General features: G+C 45.2%; 1 protein-coding gene across 1 annotated transcript in view; it reads right to left on the reverse strand.

The window, feature by feature from the left end:
- The window catches only part of HK2 (hexokinase 2), a 70,050-nt gene that overhangs the window by 34,511 nt on the left and 11,686 nt on the right, over positions 1-23,853 (reverse strand). The window contains 1 exon segment of the mRNA XM_040223839.1: positions 10,638-10,800. Coding sequence (XP_040079773.1) covers positions 10,638-10,800 — 163 coding nt within the window.

A 23,853-nucleotide genomic window follows, 5' to 3' on the forward strand; every position in this document is an offset into this window, starting at 1 on the left:
GTCCAATAGTTAGGGCTCTGAGTTTTTGCTGCTGAGGGCCTGGGTTCAGTCCCTGGTTGGAGAACTAAGATCCCACCAGCTTTGTGGCACGGCCAAAAAAGCGGGCGGTGGGCAAGGGTGGGAGGGTGGGATTCTTCATTATCAATGCCAAAAGCGTAAAACACAGAGGTTGCCACAGGTTCTAAGTTGGCCTGGGTGGCAAGGGAAGTGAGAGTGTGGCTCAGAAGTTGAGTCACTTGTTAAGATCATTCAGGGGTAAAGGCCTGCTGGATTTGACCCCAAGTTCATCTGACCCCAACACCCACGCCGGTTCCTACGCACCTCACCCATATTTCTCATGGCACTGCTTCCTTGAAGCTGAGGATTACCTGATGCAGAGTCCAGGAAGGAAGCACTAAGCCATAAAGTGTGGAAAAAGAAAGCAAAAACACCCTTATCTCTATCAGTAACTTGGCCCATCCCTCTGGACCTAATGATCTCAAAACTGAGTGGGAGGTGGCAGACAGACATCCACTGGTGAGAGGTGACACACCCCTGTCCTCACAGGAACCCAGGACCTACTAAAGCTTTCTGAGGCAGGTGTTTTCACTAGCCGCAAATTGGTGCTGTCTCATACAATTATACCAAACCCCTGTTCCCAACTTATTGGACACTCCCCAAGCCCTCTATGATGAAGGACCTCCTAATTAAGAACATGCCGCTCCAAAAACAGACAAAAGAAGGGGTAACAACCCTCTATCAGAAGAAAATAACTCACAGTGAAGAGGAACAGGCCAGGCTTCCCTGCTCCTGAGCCCTGGTCCAGTGGTTGAGTCTGTCCTGCAATGCAAGGCATGCAGGTTCAATCCCTAGTCAGGGAACTAAGATCCCACACATCCCATGGGGCAACCAAGCCCGTGCACTCCAGAGCCCAAGCACCGCAGCTGGGGAGCTTGCATGCCACAATTACTGAAGCCCAAAGGCCACAACTAGTGAGTCCATGCACCACGGCGAAAGGTCCTGCATGACGCAATTGAGACCTGATGTGGACAAATCAATCAATAAAAAAAAAAAAAGGAACTAGCAATAGAGTATTAGGTCCTGCCACCCTCCATCAAACTGCCCAGTGGTTTAAGATTCAAGGTGTTCCCTCTGGCAGAGTTTGTTTGCTGACTCATTCCCCATCCTGGACTACCACTGTGCCCACTTTCAGTGAGTGTTAGTCACTCAGTTGTGTCCGACTCTTCGTGACCTCACAGACTGTGGCCCACTAGGCTCTTCTGTCCATTGGATTTCCTAGACAAGAATATTGGAGTGGGTTACCATTTCCTTCTGCAGGGGCTCTTCCTGACTCAGGGATCAAACCCAGGTCTCCTGCATTGCAGATGGATTCTTTACCGTCTGAGCCACCAGGGAAGCCCCACTTTCAGTGAGGTTCTTATCAAACACATAAGGTCAGCAAGATAAAGGGATTTCAATTTCTCCTGGGAACTCACCCATCCTAGGGAAAGGCTGAAGAGGACTACAACGGCATCTGAGTAACTAACGGCCTGAATGTGATACTCACCATCATCTTGGCTGATGGGACATCAGTAATGTGTTTGAGCAGGCCATACCTCCTGCATTGTTCAAGCCACCCACTCCCAATGTCCACGTAATTTGTGAGGGGTGAGAGCCAGTTGAATTTCCCAACAGTTTATTTTCAATCACTAGGTACTTGCCACTAATTAAAATAGGTCACCACCTGCCCTTCCCATAGGGAGCTCAGAGCAGTTTGCCAACCAGTGCATAAAGGGTGACTTGCAAATAGAACAGGTCTGGTTTTGTTCTGAATTTTTAGGTAGCAGTACCCTTTTGTCAAAGGCAACTGTGTTCAAAAGTGGCAATGCCCTGCCTTGTGAAGGCTGAAAACTGGGCCCACCTCCCGACCCTGGGGCTTCCTCAGATGACTAAATGGACTTCTTCAGAACCACAAGCTCCAGAAGCCTTCTTTAAATAAGTAGCTTCAATGCAGCGTTCCCAGAGCTCTGAGGATCCTGGAAGGTGGCATGGTGCTGTGACAGTCTACTCTAAGAATGTATGGCATGGACTCCAATTGAGATGACAACTCAATTTCCAGGTCTTGGATATGTAAGCCGGCAAAACCAACTTTGCCAGACAAACGTTTCAAGGCACGTATTTCCTACATACCTGGAAACACCACAGTCATTACCACATCTGGCAGTCTCTTTTTAAGTTCCAAGATTTCAGATACTCCATTATAGCACACCAACAGGATGCTGAATGCAAAAATGTACAAATAGAGAAACATAAACCTGCTCCAATTAAAGGGGCCTGGAGCACATAACACCTTATAAGTGCCCCACAAAACTCCCAAAACACCATCAGGAAGCACCACTCTGGTACTTTTATACTCAGGAAATGTCTCTTAAGGAATTCAGAGCTGTTATAGTAGTTCCACAGATATGAAACCACTGTTCAAAGGATTAAAATGTGATTGCTACAATACTGTGTAGGCATTGAGTGTGTAAAGGTTTTCAGGCAGGCCAATCTGGGTTCAAATCCCATTTTAACATTTAGCCATCTTATTAGCCATATAATTCAGCAAATTATCAGAAATCTGACATTGGGATTTCACCATCTGTTAAAAAGGGATAGTAATAATATCCTATCTAGCCAGGACCTCCCCATCTGTCCCTAGGACACAAGGACAAAGACACGCAGGCACATATAGTTTTTGGTCAAGGATCAATGCAATGAAGGTGTAAGGTGTTTGGCATAATGCCTGGCACATGTAAATGTTTAATAAACTCTAGTTATATGATTATATGACTATATGGAGGCTAATGAATACAACCTTCATTTTATATTGCAGGTACCATATAAATCCACTTATTAAGCTGCATGTATGAAAGCTATCGATCTATGTCTTCACTACACAGCTGTTGATACAATGCTGAGTAACCAAGATAAGAGCTCCTTACAGGGTTCCATGCCAGCTTCCATGCACCCTATCACGTCTAGTCTCTCTTTATCACATCATGTGCTTGCATTATGTAACCCCATATCATTGAGTAACCATTTCATCTGTTCAAGCCTTATGTCCCCAGGATAATTTCCACTCTTCAAAGATGGGACACAAGGTAGTTCAGCACACTGCTGCCCCATAGAGGACCAGACTCAGTGGGGACTCTATTAAATGAACTGAATAGCTAGGCCTAAGTTACTAACACAAGAATGAATGCATTGTGCTGGCAATGCTGGGGGCAGATAAGTGCGAATGCAGCACTAGCAATATGCCTAATGGCCCAGGCATCGAAACACAGCTGGCTGGTTCAAGTCCCAATGCTTCCATCTGCTCACCACGCAACTTAGATTAGTTGCCTAATCTAAGTCTAGTTTCTTCATCATCATCATCATTCCCTGCTCTGGAGGGAATTAAGTCTAGCTAGAGGATGGCTTAGACAGTAAAGAATTGGCCTGCCATGAGTTTGACCCCTGGGTCAGGAAGACCCCGTGGAAAAGGGAATGGCTATGCACTCCAATATTCTTGAAGCTTCCCTGGTGGCTCAGATGGTAAAGAATCTGCCTGCAATGCGGGAGACCCAGGTTTGATCCCTCGGTTGAGAAGATCCCCTGGAGAAGGATTCTATGGACAGAGGAATCTGGCAGGTTACAATCCATGGGTTTGCAAAGATTCAGAAACAACTGAACAACTAACACTTTCAATTTTTCAGAGGGTAGAGATATACTCAAATAAGCAATTCACAATTCAGGTAAGTGGGGAAGTATCAAAAGATCAATACAGCAAAACCTTCATCTTACTCTGCCTTGTTGTTGTTCAGTTGCTAAGTCATGTTCGACTCTGCAACTCCATGGACAGCAGCAGCCCAGGCCTCCCTGCCCCCTCTATCTCCCAGAGGTTGCCCAAGTTCATGTCCATTGAGTCAGTGATGCTATCCAACCATCTCATCTACTCTGCCTTAAGACATGCTTGTATCTAAACAAACTTGCCAAGACAAGGAGGGCAATAAAGACACACTACAAAGATTGCTTGTTTCTAAGTTGGAATGCTGGGGTAAAAAGAACTTGCTAAAAATGTAAATTATTTAACAAATAATTAATTGGAACGCTGGAATATTTGTAGATTTTTAGTTGAGTTCTACTTGAGCTTCTGATTATAATGGTACAAAGCAAATCCATGTTTATGGTCAATTTTAAAAGCTAATAATTTGATTTGCTTTAGAAACTTCTGATCAGCAACATGAGCCAAAGTAAACATGAATCTTGTGGCCTTGGAGTCAAGACTACCTGTGCTTAAAGTCCAATTCTGTCATCAACTGGACTCAGGTGACTCTGGCAATCTCTTTTAGCCTTAGCTGTCTTATTTTAAAATTGGGAATATCTCTCTTGTAGACTTTGCATGGAGCATAAAATAGATTGTTTATATAAACAGACATCATGGGTGATCATTAAATGATATCAATTATTCTTGCATTTCCTCTCAAGATAAAACTGCTCCTGAAAACCATATCCCTGTGAGACATGTAGTAGGTCCCAATCGGGCTGTATTTGGGGCTATTATCTCAGTCACATGCACAGCCAAGCTTAGGTTAGGGCTGCCTACTGCGAGCTCAAGATGGTGAGATTCCTGGCAGATACAAATAAATAAACACTTTCTCTATTCAACTCTGCACTGCCAAAAGCAAAACAGGTAGAGGGAGTTACAGACAATAATTATTGGGGCAAGTGGAACTCTCATACAGCATTGGTGGGAGTATAAAATAACTTAACCATTTTGGAAACCAAAATTCAAACCATTTTGGTCCAGGAGTTTCTTATGAATTAAACACATCCCAAACCCTATGATCCAGAAATTCCACTCTTAGTTGTTTGCTCAAGAAAAGGAAGAAAATGGAAACATTTCCACATAGAGGCTTGTGCAATAATGTTTATAGTAGCTTTCATCACCCTAGGGGAAAATTGGAAACAGCCCAGGTGTCCATAGAATCATGTCATATAGGATTCCAATCACACTAGAGAATCAGCAACCAAAAAGGAACTACTGATATACACAACATGGATAAAGCCTGCATTATGATGGGTAAATAAAGCCTTGTATAAAGAGTAACTGCTGTATGATTGTATATAAGGGAAGTTCTAAAACAAGAAAAACTAGTAATACATGTGGATTTAAAACAGGGACTGCTTCTGGGGGTTGGGGACAGGAGCTGCCTGGGAAAGTGCACCAGGGAACTTCTGGGCTGATGGTAATGTTTTCTATCCTGATAGATGTTGTATTAAATAGGTGTATGTATTTGTCAGTTCATCATATGATATTTAAGGTTTGCATCTCGTACGAAATTTTACATCAAAAGATAAAAGAGTAACATTGACCTCTAGTTAATAATGAGCACGCTGAGGTTTTAGGGTTGAAATGAACTGATTTCTACAATGCACTTTGCAATGCCTCAAGTAAAGCAAGCTAGACTGAGAGACAAAAGGATAGAGGAATGTGATAAAACAGATTTGGTTAAAATATAAATGTAGACTGTAGGTAGTCTGTATATGGATGTTCATTATATTGTTCTTTCAACTTCCTAAAACTGTCTTAGAGGGAAAAAAAAAAAAAATCAGGAGCATTTTTCATATATATATCCTGCTGACACCAAATTCAGTCACCAAGCAAGATATATTTGCTATTGTTTAGTTGCTAAGTTGTGTGACCTCAAGGACTGTAGCGTGACAGGCTCCTCTGTCCATGGGATTTCCCAGGCAAGAATACTGGAGTGTGTTGCCATTTCTTCCATCAAGACATCTTCCCAACCCAAGGATCAAACCTTCATCTCCTGCATGGCAGACAGATTCTTTACTACTGAGTCACCAGGGGCAGACCACAATCCACAGGGTTCCAAAAGAGTCAGACACAACTTAGCAACTAAAACAACAAAGATATCCTTGGATCATTTATAAATATTTCATTTTTATCTGTCCCAACTATGTTTCTTTGCACTGCATGGTCTACACAACCTATGAAGCTCAGATATTTTTGAGTCAGCCGCCACGGGGTTCTGGCTGTTGACATTCCCTTCCTTCTCACAAAGAACTCAAACAATAATTTAGAGGTTCTTTTTTCTTGTGTGTAATCGAGGCCTCCATCATAAATGAATGGCCTGAAACTTCCTGAAGTCTCTCCCACATTCTCTTACCAGGCCTCTAATTACCATTAGATAGCTAAGACCTGACTTATGAAAGCTGGAACTCAGTCCATGCTCCAAAATGCAGGACCACCAATGATGGGGATGAACCCTAACACCTGTTCCCTGAGCAACAAAAATCAGTGCTGGGTGTGCACCTTGCTGTCGTGGCTACATATGACTGGGTTTACAACACACTGAGAAAGTTACGTGACTGACTCCCCCTTAATTCTGAGAGCCAACCCTCTGATGCTTCTTTTTACAAATGAGAAAATGAAGGATTGTGGTATAAATGAACTACTCGAAAGCATACAACTTGAATTCACAGTCTTCTAAACCTAGAATTCTAATCTTTGCCCCTTACCACACACTGCCCTGAAACCATGTCTCACCCCTGGCAAGAAATAGCCAATTTTACAAAGGCCTGACCAGGACAAAACTGAGTGAGGAGCATTTAAGATAATGGCTTTCACACTGCAAGCTGAAAAAAGATTAGTTAAGTCCTGATTACAGACAGTTCTAAAGTAAGATAAGATAATAGATCTGTGTCACATTTAAGAATAAACATTAATTCCTGAAACTTGTTTCAGTTGTCTACCAACATTCCTATGCATGAGTTTCTTGCTGTGAGTATATAGTCCAGAAAAGTTAGAGAGCCACTGACTATGTCCCTCTAGGTCACAGCTTTAGATCTGAGGTTTAATTTCCCAGATTAGAAAAGTAACACTGAAAAGGGCTGATCAAGGTGCTAGAAGAAGGCTAGCCTGGATCAGGCACCACTTGTGCAAGGCCTCTAGCCCTCAGCAGAAGAGAAGCACAGTCACCACCAGCAGCAACAGTGTCTGGCTTGCACCCTTGACCGGCAAGCAGGTGCGCCAGCCAAGCCTCACCAGCTGCGTGACACGTCCGGAGAAAGGCAGCGGTCCTGCACACAGCGTTCCCTCCTTTCTTCTCTCAGCACTTTACAAAGAAGAATCTTCATTTTGACAAGTTTTATTGACTGAAGAGTTAGCAGTCCTCTCTCTACCACCTTCTAGAACTCACAGCCCCCAATTAACAAAACATAAAACCCAAAGCCTTCATGTTGACCACGTTCAGTTATATTCCCTCATGCTCCCCTCCCCAGTTCAATTTTCTTTCTCTCCAGAAGCAACCCTATCATTTATCCAGTGTACATTTTCCAGTTTATACCCTAACAATTTTAGGATGTGTGCATGAGCAACATATAGCATTGCTTGGAGGGATTTTTTTTTTTTTAATTACATTCAACTACTGTGAGGTCCTGCTGTTTTCATTCATTTCCTTTCAGATGTATCCATATTTATACACTTTTTTTTGGTAATATGCTGCATAGTATCCCATTACACACAGTCTATAAACGGTCCCCAGTACAGTTATTACAAGCAGCACTGCCATGAACATTCTTAGGCATGTCTCCTCGAGTTCATATGGAAATTTGTTTAAGGTATAGTTGGAAGTACAATTGCTGAGTTGTCATATACACGTATATGTAGTCACTGCCAGCCTCACAGTCCAGGCAAACCCTACCAATAGCTTAATACATGTCCTTAAGACTTTAAACACCTGTACACACACACACACATATATATATGATCTTAACATGAATTTAGATAAAACTGTCTCATGGTTTATGCTGGGTTACAGAGGACCGTTTTCTGCATTGACTGACCAATGTCCAACTGATGGACATTACGGGTCTTTCCTTCATTACAGTAATTCAACGAACTTCACACAGTGACACAGTAGTTCCAGGATGTGTAGAACAGACCGGAACTATTGGATCTACCTCTTAGTTTTACAAGGGAAACAAGGCTGGGGTGAGAAGCTGGCCCATGGACAACTCAGGAAATGAGAAATGATGGGGCTAGGGACCCCATTTCCTACAGTCTGGTCTCCAGTACTCTAGGGGTCACCTGCTCTGCTTAAGTGAATAAAACATTCCAATACACAGTTGGGGCTTCCCTTGTGGCTCAGACTGTAAAGAATCTGCCTACAATGCAGGAGACGCAGGTTCAAACCCTGGGTTGGGAAGATCCCCTGGAGGAGGGAATGGCAACCCACTCCAGTATTCTTGCCTGGAGAATCCCATGGACAGGGGAGCCTGGCGAGTTACAGTCCACTGGGTCACAAAGAGCTGGACATGACTGAGCAACTAACATGTAAAAGCATCCTTTTACATGTTACGTGCTGTCTCCATTAGCACGGTAGAATCTACCACACAGTATAGCGATGGGTTCAAACTCTACGAGGCAAGGGGAGATCTCCATGCTCCAATCTCAGGAAAGCAACAAGAACAGAAAAAGCTGGCCGCATACCTAGTTCTCCAAAATAAGCTTATTCACCTGCCTATAATCCAGGCCAGACATCCACCCCTAACTCCATTTTAAAAAACTTTAACTGAGCATGTGCGGCGTGATCTGTTGCTGAGTGGACAGGCTCACGTGTGCACGTATACACATAATGGAACAAGTGCAGCAGCCCCGATGCCTCGCCTTTGGCATTTATGAGTTTGAATCTTGACTCAGCTTCTCATTAGCTGTGTGACCGTAGACAAATTATCTGACCATTCAGGCTCCCAACTCATCTTAAAAAAAAAAAAAAAGTAGGTAAAATTTGTACATATCTTATAGGGTTTTGTGAAAAGTAAATAAATTACTACATTAAGTGTTCAGAAAAATCCCAGTATTTATGATACTTGCTTAGTGCTAGTGCCTGAAACAAAGACAAGGTCCCTGGACTAAAAGAGCTAGTAAATTTATCAGAATGTCAAATAAAAACAGTAAAAGCGGGTGTGGCTGCCAGTCAGAGGAAGTAGCAGGCAGAGGAAATGCACTGTTCCAGAGGGCACACAAGAGACACAGGGGAACTGGAGGAGGCTCCTCAACTCACGGAGCTCCCTGAAAGGCTGAGACACACTCACTCAGAACACTCCTGGACAAGGCCACACCCTCAGCACCGGGCCCCAGGGCTTTAGCAAACACGTATCTTTTTCAGGGACTGTGAAAGGTGAGCCTCAGGGACACAGACATGATGGAAACACTGAAAGCATGGACAAGGCCTGTCCTGTGCCTTTCCCCACCTCTGGACCTTCTCTGCAAATACGGATCTTTACCAACCATCGCCTTCCTGGCCTCATCTCCTCTCACGTGGAGACTCTGTACCTCCTAGTTCCTCCACGACCCTGGCAGCTGCTTCCGGGCTCTTTCTCTCACCCTCTATATGCAGGTAGCCATCACACATCCTTCACTCCTCATGGCCCCAGAGATACTTTAAAATGGAGGGTTGTCATGAAGATTAATGAAACAAACCGTGTGCCAAGTTTGTCTGCAGAAAGTACTGGCACAACTTAGTTCCATTCCCTTCTCTGAGGATGCTGCCACCCTGGGACCCTGGTATGATCTTTGAATTCTCTCTGGTTTCTGCCCACTACATTCCACCAGGGCCATGCCCTGGGCTCTACTAACCACCCATCACCCCACACGCACACACACTCTACATAAACTGCTGACAATGTGTGTTCCCAAGACAGCTCTGCTCACACCTCTCAAAAACTTTCAGCTACTCCCCAATGCGTATCACTGAAGAAAGACTCCATGTCTCAGGTGTGCATGCAAGGTTTCTGAATCTAGCCTGAACCCACCTTCCAACTTCAGTCTCCCCATGACCCTTGTCTCCAGTTTAGTTAAATCACGTTTGGGGAGGTGCATCATGAAATACAGACTGTATCCAAATAAGGGGATAAAACAAAGCTTGACAAGTTCTAATTGCACAATTTCAGAGACTTTCATACCTTAATATGTACCATGTCTCTTTTACATTATCCCAGGTTTATTTGGATTTCTGGTAGTCTTTATTCATGGAGTTCAAGAAACAATCTAGAACAATCTGGACCACAATGATTCTCCAGCAAGCCTGTGGAATGTACCAGTTAGGTGGGCTCAAGAGTGACTGCCATGGTGTATGGCCATAAGCATCTTAGGCATATTTGCTGTTTAAGATCCTCACTGTATGCAGTCTCTGTGAAGGTATAAAGTGAAAGTGAAGTCACTCAGTCGCATCCGACTCTTTGCGACCCCATGGACCTTAACCTACCAGGCTCTTCTGTCCATGGGATTTTCCAGGCAAGAGTACTGGAGTGGGTTGCCATTACTGAGCCATGGATGGAGTCAAATGGCCGATCACAGTACCCCAGCAGGAATGACAAAGATTTACTTCTTCCCTGCCTGCCAGGGCTGCCTCCTTTCCCAGTCTTCCTCTCTATCCCATGCCACAGACTTCCATTCAAATCCCTACATGCTTAAATTAGCCAGCGTTGGCTTCTGAGGCTTAAATCCAAAGTACCATCACTGATGTATATAGTCCTTTGGGTCCCTGAGCAAAGTCATCCAAGTCCACCCCCAGGCAAAGGAGCTCCCAGACCCCTCCCTGTGGGTACAGTACCTGTTCCGTCTGGAGTAGACCTCACAAAAGTAGGCAGCATTTTTACTGAAGCTGTGGGGTGAGTGGTGGCTCCAAGCCCTTTCTCCATCTCCTTACGAAACCGCTTAGCAATCTCCAGAAGAGTTTCATCAGAAAGACGCATGTGGTAGAGATACTGGTCAACCTGAAAAAAGGGGAAAGTGAATAGTGATATATATACTAAATTAATTATGCTATTCCTTTATGTCATGGAACATCATTCAGCTTCTCAAAAGGGTAAAATCTATTAGGTACAGAAGATTATTAAAGACCACTGAACCAGAATCTGTGACAGGACTTTGTTTAAATAAATAAATAAATAAATAAAAATTAAAATTAGAAAAATGGTCTAATTTTATTTCTGGAGAATGGTGAAGACCAGGGGAAAGGCCAACTAGGGGAGAGGCCCATCTCTTGTCCTCTGCACTCAAGGCCAGTTGTGCCAACCCTATTGCCCCTCACCACAGGCCAAGCAGCCATCGCCTCCTCCCTAGACTAATAAGAGTCCCTGATTCTACTTTTCCTTCTGCCAGCCATTTTCCATCCCCAGACAGAGTCTATACTATTCCCATGCTTAAACCCTTTCTGCGACCTCCCATTGGCACCAAATCTGAAACCCTCCCAAGGCCCTACCATACAGCCTGGCCTCGCCCACTGCTCATCTTACCACTGCCTCTGCACTCCTTGTGCAGACCAGCCTTGGCTCAGTCCCCCAACACACCAACCGTGCCCTTCCCTGCCTGCAAGACTGTGCACGCAGGCCACTCAGCACCTCACTCTGCTCTTCATCTATAGGTCCCTTACCAATCCTTCAGCTCTCTCTGCACAGAGGCCTTCTCGGATCTTCCTAATAAAACAATCAGCCCTCCCTGCTTTTTCTATGAACTCAGACTTTTCCCTTCACATCACCGACCTCAATTTGGAAACATACATTAGTGTCCAAATCATAAGCACCAAAGGCAAGAACCATGACTCTTTGTTCACGCTTGCACCCTGAAGCCCAGCACAGTGCGTGACACATTGACAGAGGCTTGATACACATGGTAAAGCAAAGGTCCTCCCCCATCCTCAGAGGCAGAGGCGGCTCTCCCTAGTCATTTCATTTATCTTGTTTTCAACATAAATTTCTGTGAACTCTTCCCAGATTTAACACTGGGAGAAGGAGAAACAACAGGAGTCCCCCTCAGACAGCCTGCGTCTTGAAGGCTCTCGTCTGCTCTGGCTTTGGTATTCCCAGTTTTCTTCTATCAGAAAAAGATCTGATAGAAATCCATACAAGGAGGCACTCAAGTTTCCACAATATCCCTGTTCTCAGCAGCAACGTCCAGGCCAGGTGGGGTTGCTGGCCATGGAGATGGGGGTAGAATCAGGACCCTTAGACAAGGCTACAGCTATGCCCTCAAGGTATGAGGGTGGTGGGCCTGGGACTCCCAGCCTCATCAGCAAACTGGGGAGTGAAGAGACCCTGTTCTTTCCAGCTCCCAGACTTCAGGATTCCCAAGGGAATCCTGACTGGCTTGGTTTGGCTGATGACCACCACCACTGTTACTCCTGTGGGAAACAGAAGTAAATGCCCACCTGTCCTTTGCCCAACTCTGACCAAGAAGCATAAACATTTATAATTAGCTTTCCCTGACAAATGTGCTCATTAGTATTAACAGACTGTTCTATTTTCCAGCACATTTTTTTTAGATCTTCTTAGAACCAAACTTTTTTGGTTCTAAGTTAAAACCAAAGGTTTTAAACAAATTTTGAAGCTTGAGATTCCCAGAGGAACAGCAAAAGTTGTTTAATACTTTAAGGAAAGAACAGACCCATTGCCCTCTTTGGGTTGGGGGGTGGGAAGAATTAGACAGAGTGAGAGAAACAGTCCTCTTACTCACAAGTTCTCTCTTGCAGGCCACATCCTAACTCCCTGTGGGGTTTGGGGTCCATCCCTCTCTCCTGAGGAATTATGAGACTGGCCCTTCTCAGATCATTTCAAACATCCTGACCACTACTAATCTTTCATCATTCTTCTAAAATCCCACAAGCTGAAAGATCAGAGACTGGATAAAATGCTGAAAGAAGCTGTAAGCAAGACAAAGAAGAGACTGTGGTTAATCAGCCCACCCCTCTTCGTAACTGCATGGTTAAAATAGAACAAAATTGACAGACACAATCCTCACGTGGGATGGAAAAGGACGAAGCAGGGCTAGAGTAGTGAAAGCCCCTCAGCCACTTCTCCACTCCCTCCCCAGCCAGCAGAGGGACTAGGCTTGTCATAGAGAGTTTGAAATATGCACAAATGAGGATATCCCCAAGTTCCCTTGCTGCCAGCATTTATTAGAGAGCTACCTAGACATCTAACTCCTTTGGTCTAAATCAGAAAGACTTCAATCATCCACTCTATTTCCTACTTTCAGGTTCATGGCACCTCAGGTTTATGGCAAACCCCCTGTTTGCCTTAGCCTCCCAGGTCTGTGGGGCACTACCCCCTCCCTGAGCAGGGTCACTGATCTGGGCTTCCTGCAATACTGGGGAGCCAGGGTGTTCCTGAGGAGGTTGGCCTCCCCTACAACGACACATGAGGCTCCCAGGAGGAAAAAGCGTATAGTCTCAGACAAATCCTCTCTCCCTATTGGCACAGTGGAAGACAAAACGCAGGAGACTCTGGGCCCAGAGCAACTATAATCACCACAGAGGCCTCCTGCCTCAGACTCAGTGACGCCTGGCTTGGCCGAGGAACACATTAGGGCTTAAAGCATCTCAGTGCTAATGTACAAGTCCCAGCCACCAGACCAAACAAAGGCTAAAGCCAAGCCACATCCAAGTACAGCCTCATAGGCAACAGTAATAACAGCAAACCCTTCAGCAAAACCTGTTCTCAAGGTCTTATACCCATTAACTCATTGAATCCTCATTACAACCCTTTGAGGTGTTATTTTCTGCATTCAACTGAAAGGGGAAGGCAACATGCCCCAAATCACACAGATGCGAAAGATTAAGCCAGGACTGGACGGGGCAGCCCACTGTGCTTTTGTCCACTCTACTAGATGAATGCCCCTCTCTGCTGAACAGCAAAGTCTATACGGCTCAAATGGCACTACAGTGTGTGCCGGCTGGCCACACCCACTAAAGGCCATCTTCTGAACTAGTCATCCCACCACAGACACACACAGGGCTCCCCTGGCAGGTCAGAGGGCTGCAGACATATCTCTGGACATTATCATGAGTTTGAGACGGGACTAAGTTGGAGCTCCTGCATTACTACTCTCCCCAAAAGGAGAGAGGCCCAGAAGCCTCGCTGCCACCCACTCCTGCCTCCATAGGCGGCTCCAGATGTTCCTTTGTGGGAAAGCTGAGCCTGTGGTGCTGTCCTGTTAAGGAGCTGCCCCATCATTTCTCGGAGTGTGAGCTCAAGTACACAAAAGACCAAGTTAGGATGGCCATAATTCTACTGGGGTCATGCTTAATTTAACTTCGATGTTTAAGCTACTAAAAGGCTTGTTGGAAATCTAGTCAACACTCCTCATCCTTAACTGTCAAAAGGACCTAACAAGTTAAAGGGTCAGCCTTTACTCAAATCATGTTGCCCTTTACCCAACAGATGATAATCATTCTTCAGTGTTCAGTAACAGATGAAAATGGTCATGATGATCACCATTACAGTAGCTAAACATTTACCAAGCATTTCTTACCTCCCAAAACCCATCCTACAAGTTTACAGACATGACGTTCATTGTTCTTTGTAAAACTTCTATATCCCTGTTTTATAGCTCACTTGGTGAGGAGCATAGGTGTCTGGTTCTAAAGCTAGGCCCTTAGGCCTATCACCCTCACTTTTCCTGTGGACTCTCCTCATCTGGGTGGGGGTTCTCTGCTCTGCAGCTTCTTGGATGACCTCAGTACTTTGATTTACATCTCCATCAGATGAGACCACGGAGAAGGCAATGGCACCCCACTCCAGTACACTTGCCTGGAAAATCCCATGGATGGAGGAGCCTGGTGGGCTGCAGTCCATGGGGTCACTGAGGGTCAGACACGACGGAGCGACTTCACTTTCACTTTTCACTTTCATGCATTGGAGAAGGAAATGGCAACCCACTCCAGTGTTCTTGCCTGGAGAATCCCAGGGACGGGGGAGCCTGGTGAGCTGCTGTCTATGGGGTCTCACAGAGTTGGATACGACTGAAGCGACTTAGCAGCAGCAGACGAAACCAAGAAAAAGCATACGGGACAGCTATGAAACATGCAGCTACAGCACCTTGGCCCAAACTTCCTCTCTTTGGGCCATAATGATGGACATGAAGATGTATCCACCCTGAGTTTCTTAGGGCCACTGGGGAAGGAATGATTAATCACCTGATGTTATAACTTCCTAAACACACCACTGAGGCCCACCAGCCTTGGCCAGCACTGCTGCATTGAGTTGAGGGTAACCAAGGGAAGCAGGAGTCGGAAGCAAGAAGCAGCCTCCATACGAAGACCTTTCCCCTGGATTGGGAAGGAAGTAAATGCAGAATCCCGCCAACTGTCACTCACAGTGCAACCCGAGGGAGGGAACACAAGCAAGGCCCAAAGTCATAGGAGAATGTCATTTAGGAGTTACCAAATGTACACAGCACAGTAACACTATGGCTAAAAAATACTAACTCTTAGAAAGAACCTTGGCATAATGACAATTCAAAATCCCATTGAACGTAGACAGCATTTGAGTTTATCTCCTTTGTCCCTCTCACCCCAATAGGCATCAGGCTATTGAATCTGAATGCTTCCAAGCATGACAGGCTCCTCACTTCTCAAAACTGGTTAGCTTCTACTGTTGGTCAGTTCTAGTTGTTAGAAAGTTTTTTCTCTGCGATAAATCTACTTTCTGATAACTCCTGTCTATGTTCTGCCACTTGGGATAAGAGTTTCCGAACTTGGCTAAGAATCCCAAAGACCCATTCCAGACTAATCAAACTGACACCTTTATTACGGTCTGGGTGCTCCCCTCTCCTTGGACTGATATCTGCCTTACCAATAATGTGATAATAATGGACTGTGTTCTAGTCAACACTGCTCAAGGTCGTTTGTTACCACTTGCTGCCTGGGATCTTTGAAAGTCGGTACTTAGGACATTAGGCTAAACTGTGAAATAATTCTTCATCAATCCTGGGTGTTGAGAGTTGCAAAGACAAATTTGAACTTGTTGGGGAAAAGTTTCAGTTACTGGAAGCTATCACAGTAGAATCATTCAGGTTATCCCTTATTTAGTAGCTGGTGGTGGGGAACTGTAGGCTGTGGCATCAGAAAAATCAGTGTTCAAATCCTGGCTCTAGCATTTGTACAGGCATCTGAGTCCCAGTTTCCTCCTTATAAAACGGGAGGACTAACACTCACAGCAGAGTCACTAGCATAAATGAGATGGCAAATGTAAAGCTATCTATTAATATCTAACCTTTTTGTCTATCCCCTTTCCTCTTTTTCTCCCAGACTCCCCTGTGCCAAGTGGAACCTTCAGAGGATCAAAGACATTCCTGAACCCTACTTAGTCACACTGGGGTCAGCAAAACAGGAGCTGTTTCCCCAAATTCTTCCTTCTCTTTCTGTGGTGTGTGTGTGGCCGAACACCCTGGATCACTTCTCTTTAAATCTCTATTAGGAAAAAAGATGGAAAGGATGGGGCATTCCAGGCTGGGGATAAAGAGGCAGGCCAGAAGCAAAGCTTGGTTGCGGTATGAGAAGGTCACTTGCTTAATCAGAGGCAAGGGTGTGTATTAAACACAGATAGTAGTTTTAGACACATATATTTAGCAATCTCAAGATTAGAAATTCCTCGTTGGGCAATTTTGGTCAATTTCTTTCTTCGCACAACACACTGCCTGCCTCCTCTCTAGAACCGTGGGTTCAGGCAAGAGAAGTTCTAAGGAGAAACTGAAAACAAGCAGGACCCTGTGGAGCCTTCCCAGGTACAAAAGCCTTTCCAAGTCCCCTGTTCATGTTTGCAGGAAAAAAGGCATGGACCTCCTAGACTTCCCCAGAGTTCTAAAGAACAGATTCAAATAGTTACTAACTAGGGAAGGGAGGGAATTTGGAAATAAAGGAGGAGCAGCCTAGAAATAACAGTGCAGCAATAAAGCAGGGTCCTGGTTCCTCCTCAAGGGATACACATAACAATCATCTCTTGAGTTCTCCTGAGTTTTTCTGCAAGAACTAAGGCCCCCATCTAGGTGAAGAATAGTAACTTCAGGCTAAAGATAAGTAAAAGAGAGAGTGAAAAAGTTGGCTTTAAACTCAACATTCAAAAAACTAAAATGACGGCATCTGGTCCCATCACTTCATGGCAAATAGACGGAGAACTAAAATAAGGGTATCTGGTCCCATCACTTCATGGCAAATAGATGGGGAAACAATGGAAACAGTGACAGACTATTTTCTTGGGCTCCAAAATCACTGCAGATGGTTACCGCAGCCATGAAATTAAAAGACGCTTACTCCTTGGGAGAAAAGCTATGACAGACCTAGACAGCATATTAAAAAGCAGAGACATTACTTTGCCCAACAAAGGTCCGTCTAGTCAAAGCAATGGTTTTTCCAGTAGTCATGTATGGATGTGAGAGTTGGACACATAAAGAAAGCTGTCTCAAAGAACTGATGCTTTTGTACTGTGGTGTTGGAGAAGACTCTTGAGAGTCTCTTGGACTGAAAGAAGATCAAACCAGACAATCCTAAAGGAAATCAGTCCTGAATATTCATTGGAAGGATTGATGCTGAAGCTAAAACTGCAATACTTTGGCCACCTGATGCAAAGGACTGACTCATTAGAAAAGACCCTGATGCTGAAAAAGAATGAAGGTGGGAGGAGAAGGAGATGACAGAGGATGAGATGGCTGGATGGCATCACTGACTCAATGGACATGAGTCTGATTAAGTTCCAGGAGATGGTGAAGGACAGGGAAAGCTGGTATGCTGCAGTCCATGGGGTCGCAAAGAGTTGGACACGACTGAGCAACTGAACAACACAGCCAAATGGAAAGCTCATCTCCTTAAGCACCCACAGTTTCCTCTAGACTAGCACTAAAAGGAGAAGCTGTGTCATAGCACAATGCAAAGAACGGAGGGAGCAGAAGATCACTGTTGCAGAGGCTCCACTTCAAAGTGTGAAGTGGCCCAGGTGCGGCAGACACAGCCCCAGTTAGGTATGAGGAAGCCCAGAAAGGAAAGTCCTGGAGCTGAGAGCCAGAAAGGAAACTCACAGAAACTGAGGTCAGGGGAACAGCCTTGACCAAGGTCACAGAGCTGCAACTAGAATCTGGATCACTCAGATCCCTTACTATAATGTCAGAAATAGTAAATGACAATCCTACCTCCAAGCATCCTCAGGAACCGTTCCACTGTCATCTTGCAGGCCAATTTCAACTGAGTGACCTTCCCTGAGGCCAACCTAACAGGTCTCAGAGAGGAAATGGTCCTCATCAAACTACTTACATCCAGAAAAGAACAATATTCCAACGTTGACGGTTTGTTACATAAAGTGCCATAAATCCTACCTTGAATACCTTAAGAGGTCTCAAAAGAAAGTATAGAAGAAACCTTAAATTTCAGCATCTAAATCTGTAAGATTCTTTTCTATCATTCAATTGCTGAATCCCTGACCCAAGCTTCTCCCATTTTAAGCCTTTGTTGAAAATCAATTCTATGCAAAGCACTATAGTATACAAGAATATAATTTTAAAAGAAATCAATTGCAGAGATAGTGGTGATAGTTCTACAACAATGTGACGTACTTAATGCTGCTGAATTATACACTCTAAATATATATACAGTGGGTCTTTGAACTACACGCAGGTTGGGGTGCCGATCCTCCACAGCTGGTACTCCTTATATAGAGTTCACATCCACAGATTCAACCGTGAATAATGCAGTGATATAGTACTATAGCACATTATTACTGAAAAAAATCCACACATAAGTGGACCCGTACAGTTCAAAATCATGTTGTTCAAGGTTCAACTGACGCACACACACACACACACACACACACACAAATGTTTTTTAAATTTTTTAAAAGAAATCAAGATTCCTGTTCTCTAGGACTTTATAAGACATAGCACAGAACTCAGCTCACTGTAGACTGTGTTTCTGAAATGAATCAGAGATGGGTGTTAATGTAAAATGGCCCATGAGAAGTATCACAGGTATGAGTAAGTGGCCTGTGAGACTAGCATTCAGAGGAGATTGCTTCTGGGCTGCTGCTGCTGCTGCTGCTAAGTCGCTTCAGTCGTTTCCTACTCTGTGCGACCCCATAGACGGCAGCCCACCAGGCTCCGCCGTCCCTGGGATGCTCCAGGCCAGAACACTGGAATGGGTTGCCATTTCCTTCTCCAATGCATGAAAGTGAAAAGTGAAAGTGAAGTTGCTCAGTTGTGTCCGACTCCTAGCAACCCCATGGACTGCAGCCCACCAGGCTCCTCTGTCCATGGGATTTGCCAGGCAAGAGTACTGGAGTGGGGTGCCATTGCCTTTTCCGGACTTAATCCTAGTTACCTTTAATCAAGGAGTCACAGGAAGGGAGAATCATAAAGATCATCCCATTGCATGAAATTGCTGTGTTGTTCACTGGCCAGTCAATTCCCGACAGGGAACTTACAGGAAATTTAGTGTCAGGAGAAAGTCTTGCTGCCCAGAGTCACTGTACTTCCTTATACAGGCCAATGACATTAAAACAACTGACTCAAGAAGAGTCGGTTTGGGGTGTTGTTGTGGGTTTTTTTGTTATTTTTTTGGGGGGGGGGGGGGAGGTGGTTTGCTTTGGCTCTTAGGAAGCTCAGGGCTCTGTACTCAACTTTAATGAACTAAGTTTTAATCATTCCTGCCTGTTCCTTGACTCTTATTCTAGAAGTCCTTTCAATGAAAGTTAAACCATATCATCTAATCCTTTTAGTAAGCAGGCAGAAAATAAACAATACATGAACAAGCAAATGCTCATCAGTCATTCCTACAGGATACACCGTCCTGGTAGAAGGGCAAATTCAAGTGACCAAATTGGATAAGAAAGCAACTCCATAAGCATAGTTGGCCTGAGGACACAGGGACACCCTGAGGTACTGCTGTACTGCCAAACTGCTTTCTCCAGCCTTTGGGTATTTCTGATTTAGTACCTAGAATCTTCTCTCCAAGAGCTGCTGAATGAACACTAGCTAATTCCTATGTTTTAGATTCTTCTAGCCCCTAAGCAAACCAACTGACTGAATTTCAACTGTCCTGGCACTTTTGTATTTGTCCGAAAGATACAATCAGGTGTATATATATTAAATAATATGTAAGGACAGACTCCAGGGCTCTATAACCTAGTCTCCTAGGAAGAAAGTTAGGAAGGACCACACCCCATTGAAGTGAAGGACTTTGGCTAATTTCATCTACTTTAACTCAACTACAGTTAAAACAGGGCTGGAGGGGCAGGGGCAGAGTACTCTACAGCAATGAGAATGTGCCACCTGTCACTACATGCCTATGGAGATGAATCTCACAATATAAAGTTGAGTAAAAGAAGCCAGATACAGAAGGGAACAGATCATATGAGTCCATTTATAATAAGTACAGAAACAGATCTACGCCAGTAGAAGTCAGGATAGTGATTAGATTTAGTGGGGGATATACTTGCTGTTGGGACTTCCCAGCTGCCGCTAGTGGTAAAGAGCCTGTCTGCCAATGTAGGAGACATAAGAAACTCCGGTTCAAACCCTGGGTCCGATACCTAGGTTGGGAAGATCCCCTGAAGTAGGGCATGGCAACCCACTCTAGTATTCTTGCCTGGAGAATCCCATGGACAGAGGAGCCTGGTGGGCTACAGTCCACACCATTCCACAGAGTTGGACACAGCTAAAGCAACTTAACATGGAGTATATGTAGTTGTTATAAGGGATTCCTAGGTGGTGCTAGTGGTAAAGAACCTGCCTGCCAATGCAGGGGACACACAAGATGCGGGTTCAATCCCTGGGTCGGGAATATCCCTTGGAGAAGGAAATGGCAACCCACTCCAGTATTCTTGCCTGGAGAATCCCATGGGCGGAGGAGCCTGGTACAGTCCATAGGGTCACAAAGAGCCCAACATGACTGAAGTGACTTAGCACCTACACACACACACACACACACACACACACACACACACACACACGCATGCTTGCTATTGCTGGTAATAATTTGTTACTGGATCTAGGTGGTGGTTACTTAGTGTTCTCAGTTCTCTATGCAAATTATACTTCACTTTAAAAAGAAAGGAAGGAAAAATGACAAGGTTCTGACTAGGTCCTAGTCTTTGATACATGGTAGGGCCAAAGAGGTCAAATCGGAGGGGAAAGCCATAACCTAAACGCAGCCACACAAAGCCTTCCGGTGACTCTATGTGCTAATATATGCTTACAACTTAGTTTTGAAAGAATTTCATGTTTTCACATTATTCCTTTGCCAGTGTTTTACTGCAAATCATTGACAAGGAAACCAAGGTCTGAAGAAGCTTCCCCAAACCATAGGCCAAGTTCCTAACAGGTTCCGTAACATCCAGGCCAGATGAATGCCCTGACCTGGGGCACAGGTGTGCGCTCATCCAGGGAAAGCTAGGTAACTGCTATCTGTGACCTCATTAATACTAATGTCTTCACAGACTCCTCCTGGGAGGACCAAGTTTGTACAAAGAGCAGCAGGTTTATCCTGTAAAGTTGCCAAGCCAAGGCCAGACATTCCCGATAAGATAACAACAACAAAAAAAAGAAGAGTTGGGGAGGAAAAGACACAGTAGATTCTGGATTCTTTAAGGCTCCTGTCCTCTGAAATGCAGCTAACCAAAAGCTACAGATCTTCCTTGACACTTTTTAGATGGGACAAAGCAGACCTCCACTAGGGTCATCATGCCACCTCAGGGAGATGGCAGCTGACACACTCACAGCCTGGAGGGCAGGGTGAGTGTGGAGCCAGGCTCACAGGCCACTCCTCCAGGATCCTGCTGCCCGTGAGCCACAGGGTTTCCTGTTCTTCCAGTTCTTGCTCTCAGCTGCATCAAGTTACAGCCAGACAGACTGCAGGCAACAGCACCTGTCAGGTGGCCAGGAGACAGGCCTTTGGATCCCTGTCCTGGGACCCTCCTATCCTCAGACTATAGGACATCAGTTCAAAGGAATAACGTGTCCCAGGTGTGCATGACCCTGCAACAGTTCTTTTTCCCACACATACTGACTGCCAAATTGAGTGCGCCAGGCACTTAGGATACTGGGATAAAGGAGATCCTTCTGCCTGCAAATGGATCAGACTATCAGTAGGAGGCAAATATGTCAACAACTAATCACAAACTGAGGCAGTAAGGACAGATGGTAAGCAGTTTCTTGCACTACAATAAGATATAGATTCACAATCACTTAAATCGCACACATCAATACAATTCTGAGTTGTTGTTTTTTTTTCTTGAAAAGGTTAGAGATGTGTGTTGACCCCGTACCTAGAATGTTCTCCTACTCTGGCCTGACAAATTCCCAGTTGTTCTTCAGGGGCCCAATACAAATGGCCTCTCCACAGATATCTTCCCCAAGTTCCCAGCTGGTTATACCACCTTTTGACTAAAAAGCATCTCTTGCTGTCACTGGTCCCAGAGGACTGCAGGCACTGACTGCAGGTTCTCAACTTCGTATCTGTGATACCAGCCTTATTTCAGTATTAAGATACAGCAGGAGCTCCAGACACAACTGTTATGGGGACACAGAGGGTCAAAGGGAACACGAAGGAGCAGAGTGAGAGAGTAACATGCGCTGGCCACTGTAGACTACCCCGGTGCTCAGAGCCTGGCCTTGTTCTTCAGGCCTGGGCCTGCACTGCATGTGATCCTGGCCGCAGGGCTTCCTCTCCGTCTACCTGGCTGCCCTGGCCTGCCCCCAGATCCCTTACTCTGCCTCCTCTGGACAGCCCTATCCCAGGGACCAGACTCTGCACCTGAGCCCAAATTCCCACAGGGAGATCTAAACTTCCCATTCCTGTGTGCTGCCCACTGTCACCTGCTGGATCAAACCCCTCTGGGTCTGTCCCTTTGTACCATGTCCAGCCCCAGACCTTCCCACCCACCCTTGTCACACCCACCATAAGCAGGGCAACTACATATCCCAGTTTGCCCAGGATAATCTGCCCGGTGTGGTAGCAGCATAACTGTTAACAATGTCCCCTTTTACTCTCAAGTGATACAGTTTGGACAAAAAAATTACGGGGTTATCATAGGAACCGGCCACAGAGCAAATTCTGCTTGTGGTTCTTGGGGAGCCCACATCTGAATGATGGGAAGAGCTCATGCTCTTCAACACCAACGGTGCTGAAAGGAAACAGGATGGGGCAGGGCGTGGAGCTGGGTTCCTGGCTGGTCCCTTAGTACAAGACACCTGCTTTCCTCACCTGTAAAATGAAGGGTTTGGACAAATGAGCTCAAAGGTCTCTTTCAATGGACACCAGCTTCATAACCCCATGAAACTGAAAGACAATTGGCCGTCCCTAGTTGTCCCAGGCAGCCCCATGCTGGGGCCAGAGGCCAGGGCTCTGGAATCAGACTGCCTGGCTTTGAATGCTGGCTTGCCCTTGAGCAAGGCACTGCCCTTTCTGTGTCTTGGTGTCTTCCTCTGACTAATAGGCAGCAATAATGGCTATCCTGGAGGTTGCCTGAGGTGGCCTGAGCTGTGGTCAAGTTCCTAGACAGAGTCCAGCACTTAGTAAGCGGTGCACGTTTGCTATTTTAAGGCCTTTGGGAATTGAGGAGAAAAGCAAACTGATGGGAAATGGCTGGAAGACTTCATTAGAAGCGGTTGAAACAGGAAAATTTGGGAGGAAAAAATCCTTCAAATGGGAAAAAGGAAAAGTGACAGCTTCAAATTCCCTTATTTAGCCCAATTTAAAGCTGTTCAATAGCTTATCTGGCTTCATTCTTTTATCAGACAATATGGAGATGCCAGGAGGAAGAAGTTGGGAATAAAGCCTTCCAAGAACACAGACCACATCCAAGCCTCCAGGACAGGGCTGCTAAGCTGAGGAGAGAGAAGTAGGCTGGGTGGGTAGGTACCAAGGTTTCCCAGAGCCAGGTCCTCAGACCTGACTCATTCTCTTCATTAGTTCCAAGATAACTCTGCCAACAAAGGTCCATATAGTCAAGGCTATAGTCTTCCCAGTGGTCAGGTACGGTTGTGAGAGCCGGACCATAAAGAAGGCA

This window comes from Oryx dammah, unplaced genomic scaffold, assembly GCF_014754425.2.
Source record: "Oryx dammah isolate SB20612 unplaced genomic scaffold, SCBI_Odam_1.1 HiC_scaffold_25, whole genome shotgun sequence".
NCBI classification, from domain to species: domain Eukaryota; kingdom Metazoa; phylum Chordata; class Mammalia; order Artiodactyla; family Bovidae; genus Oryx; species Oryx dammah.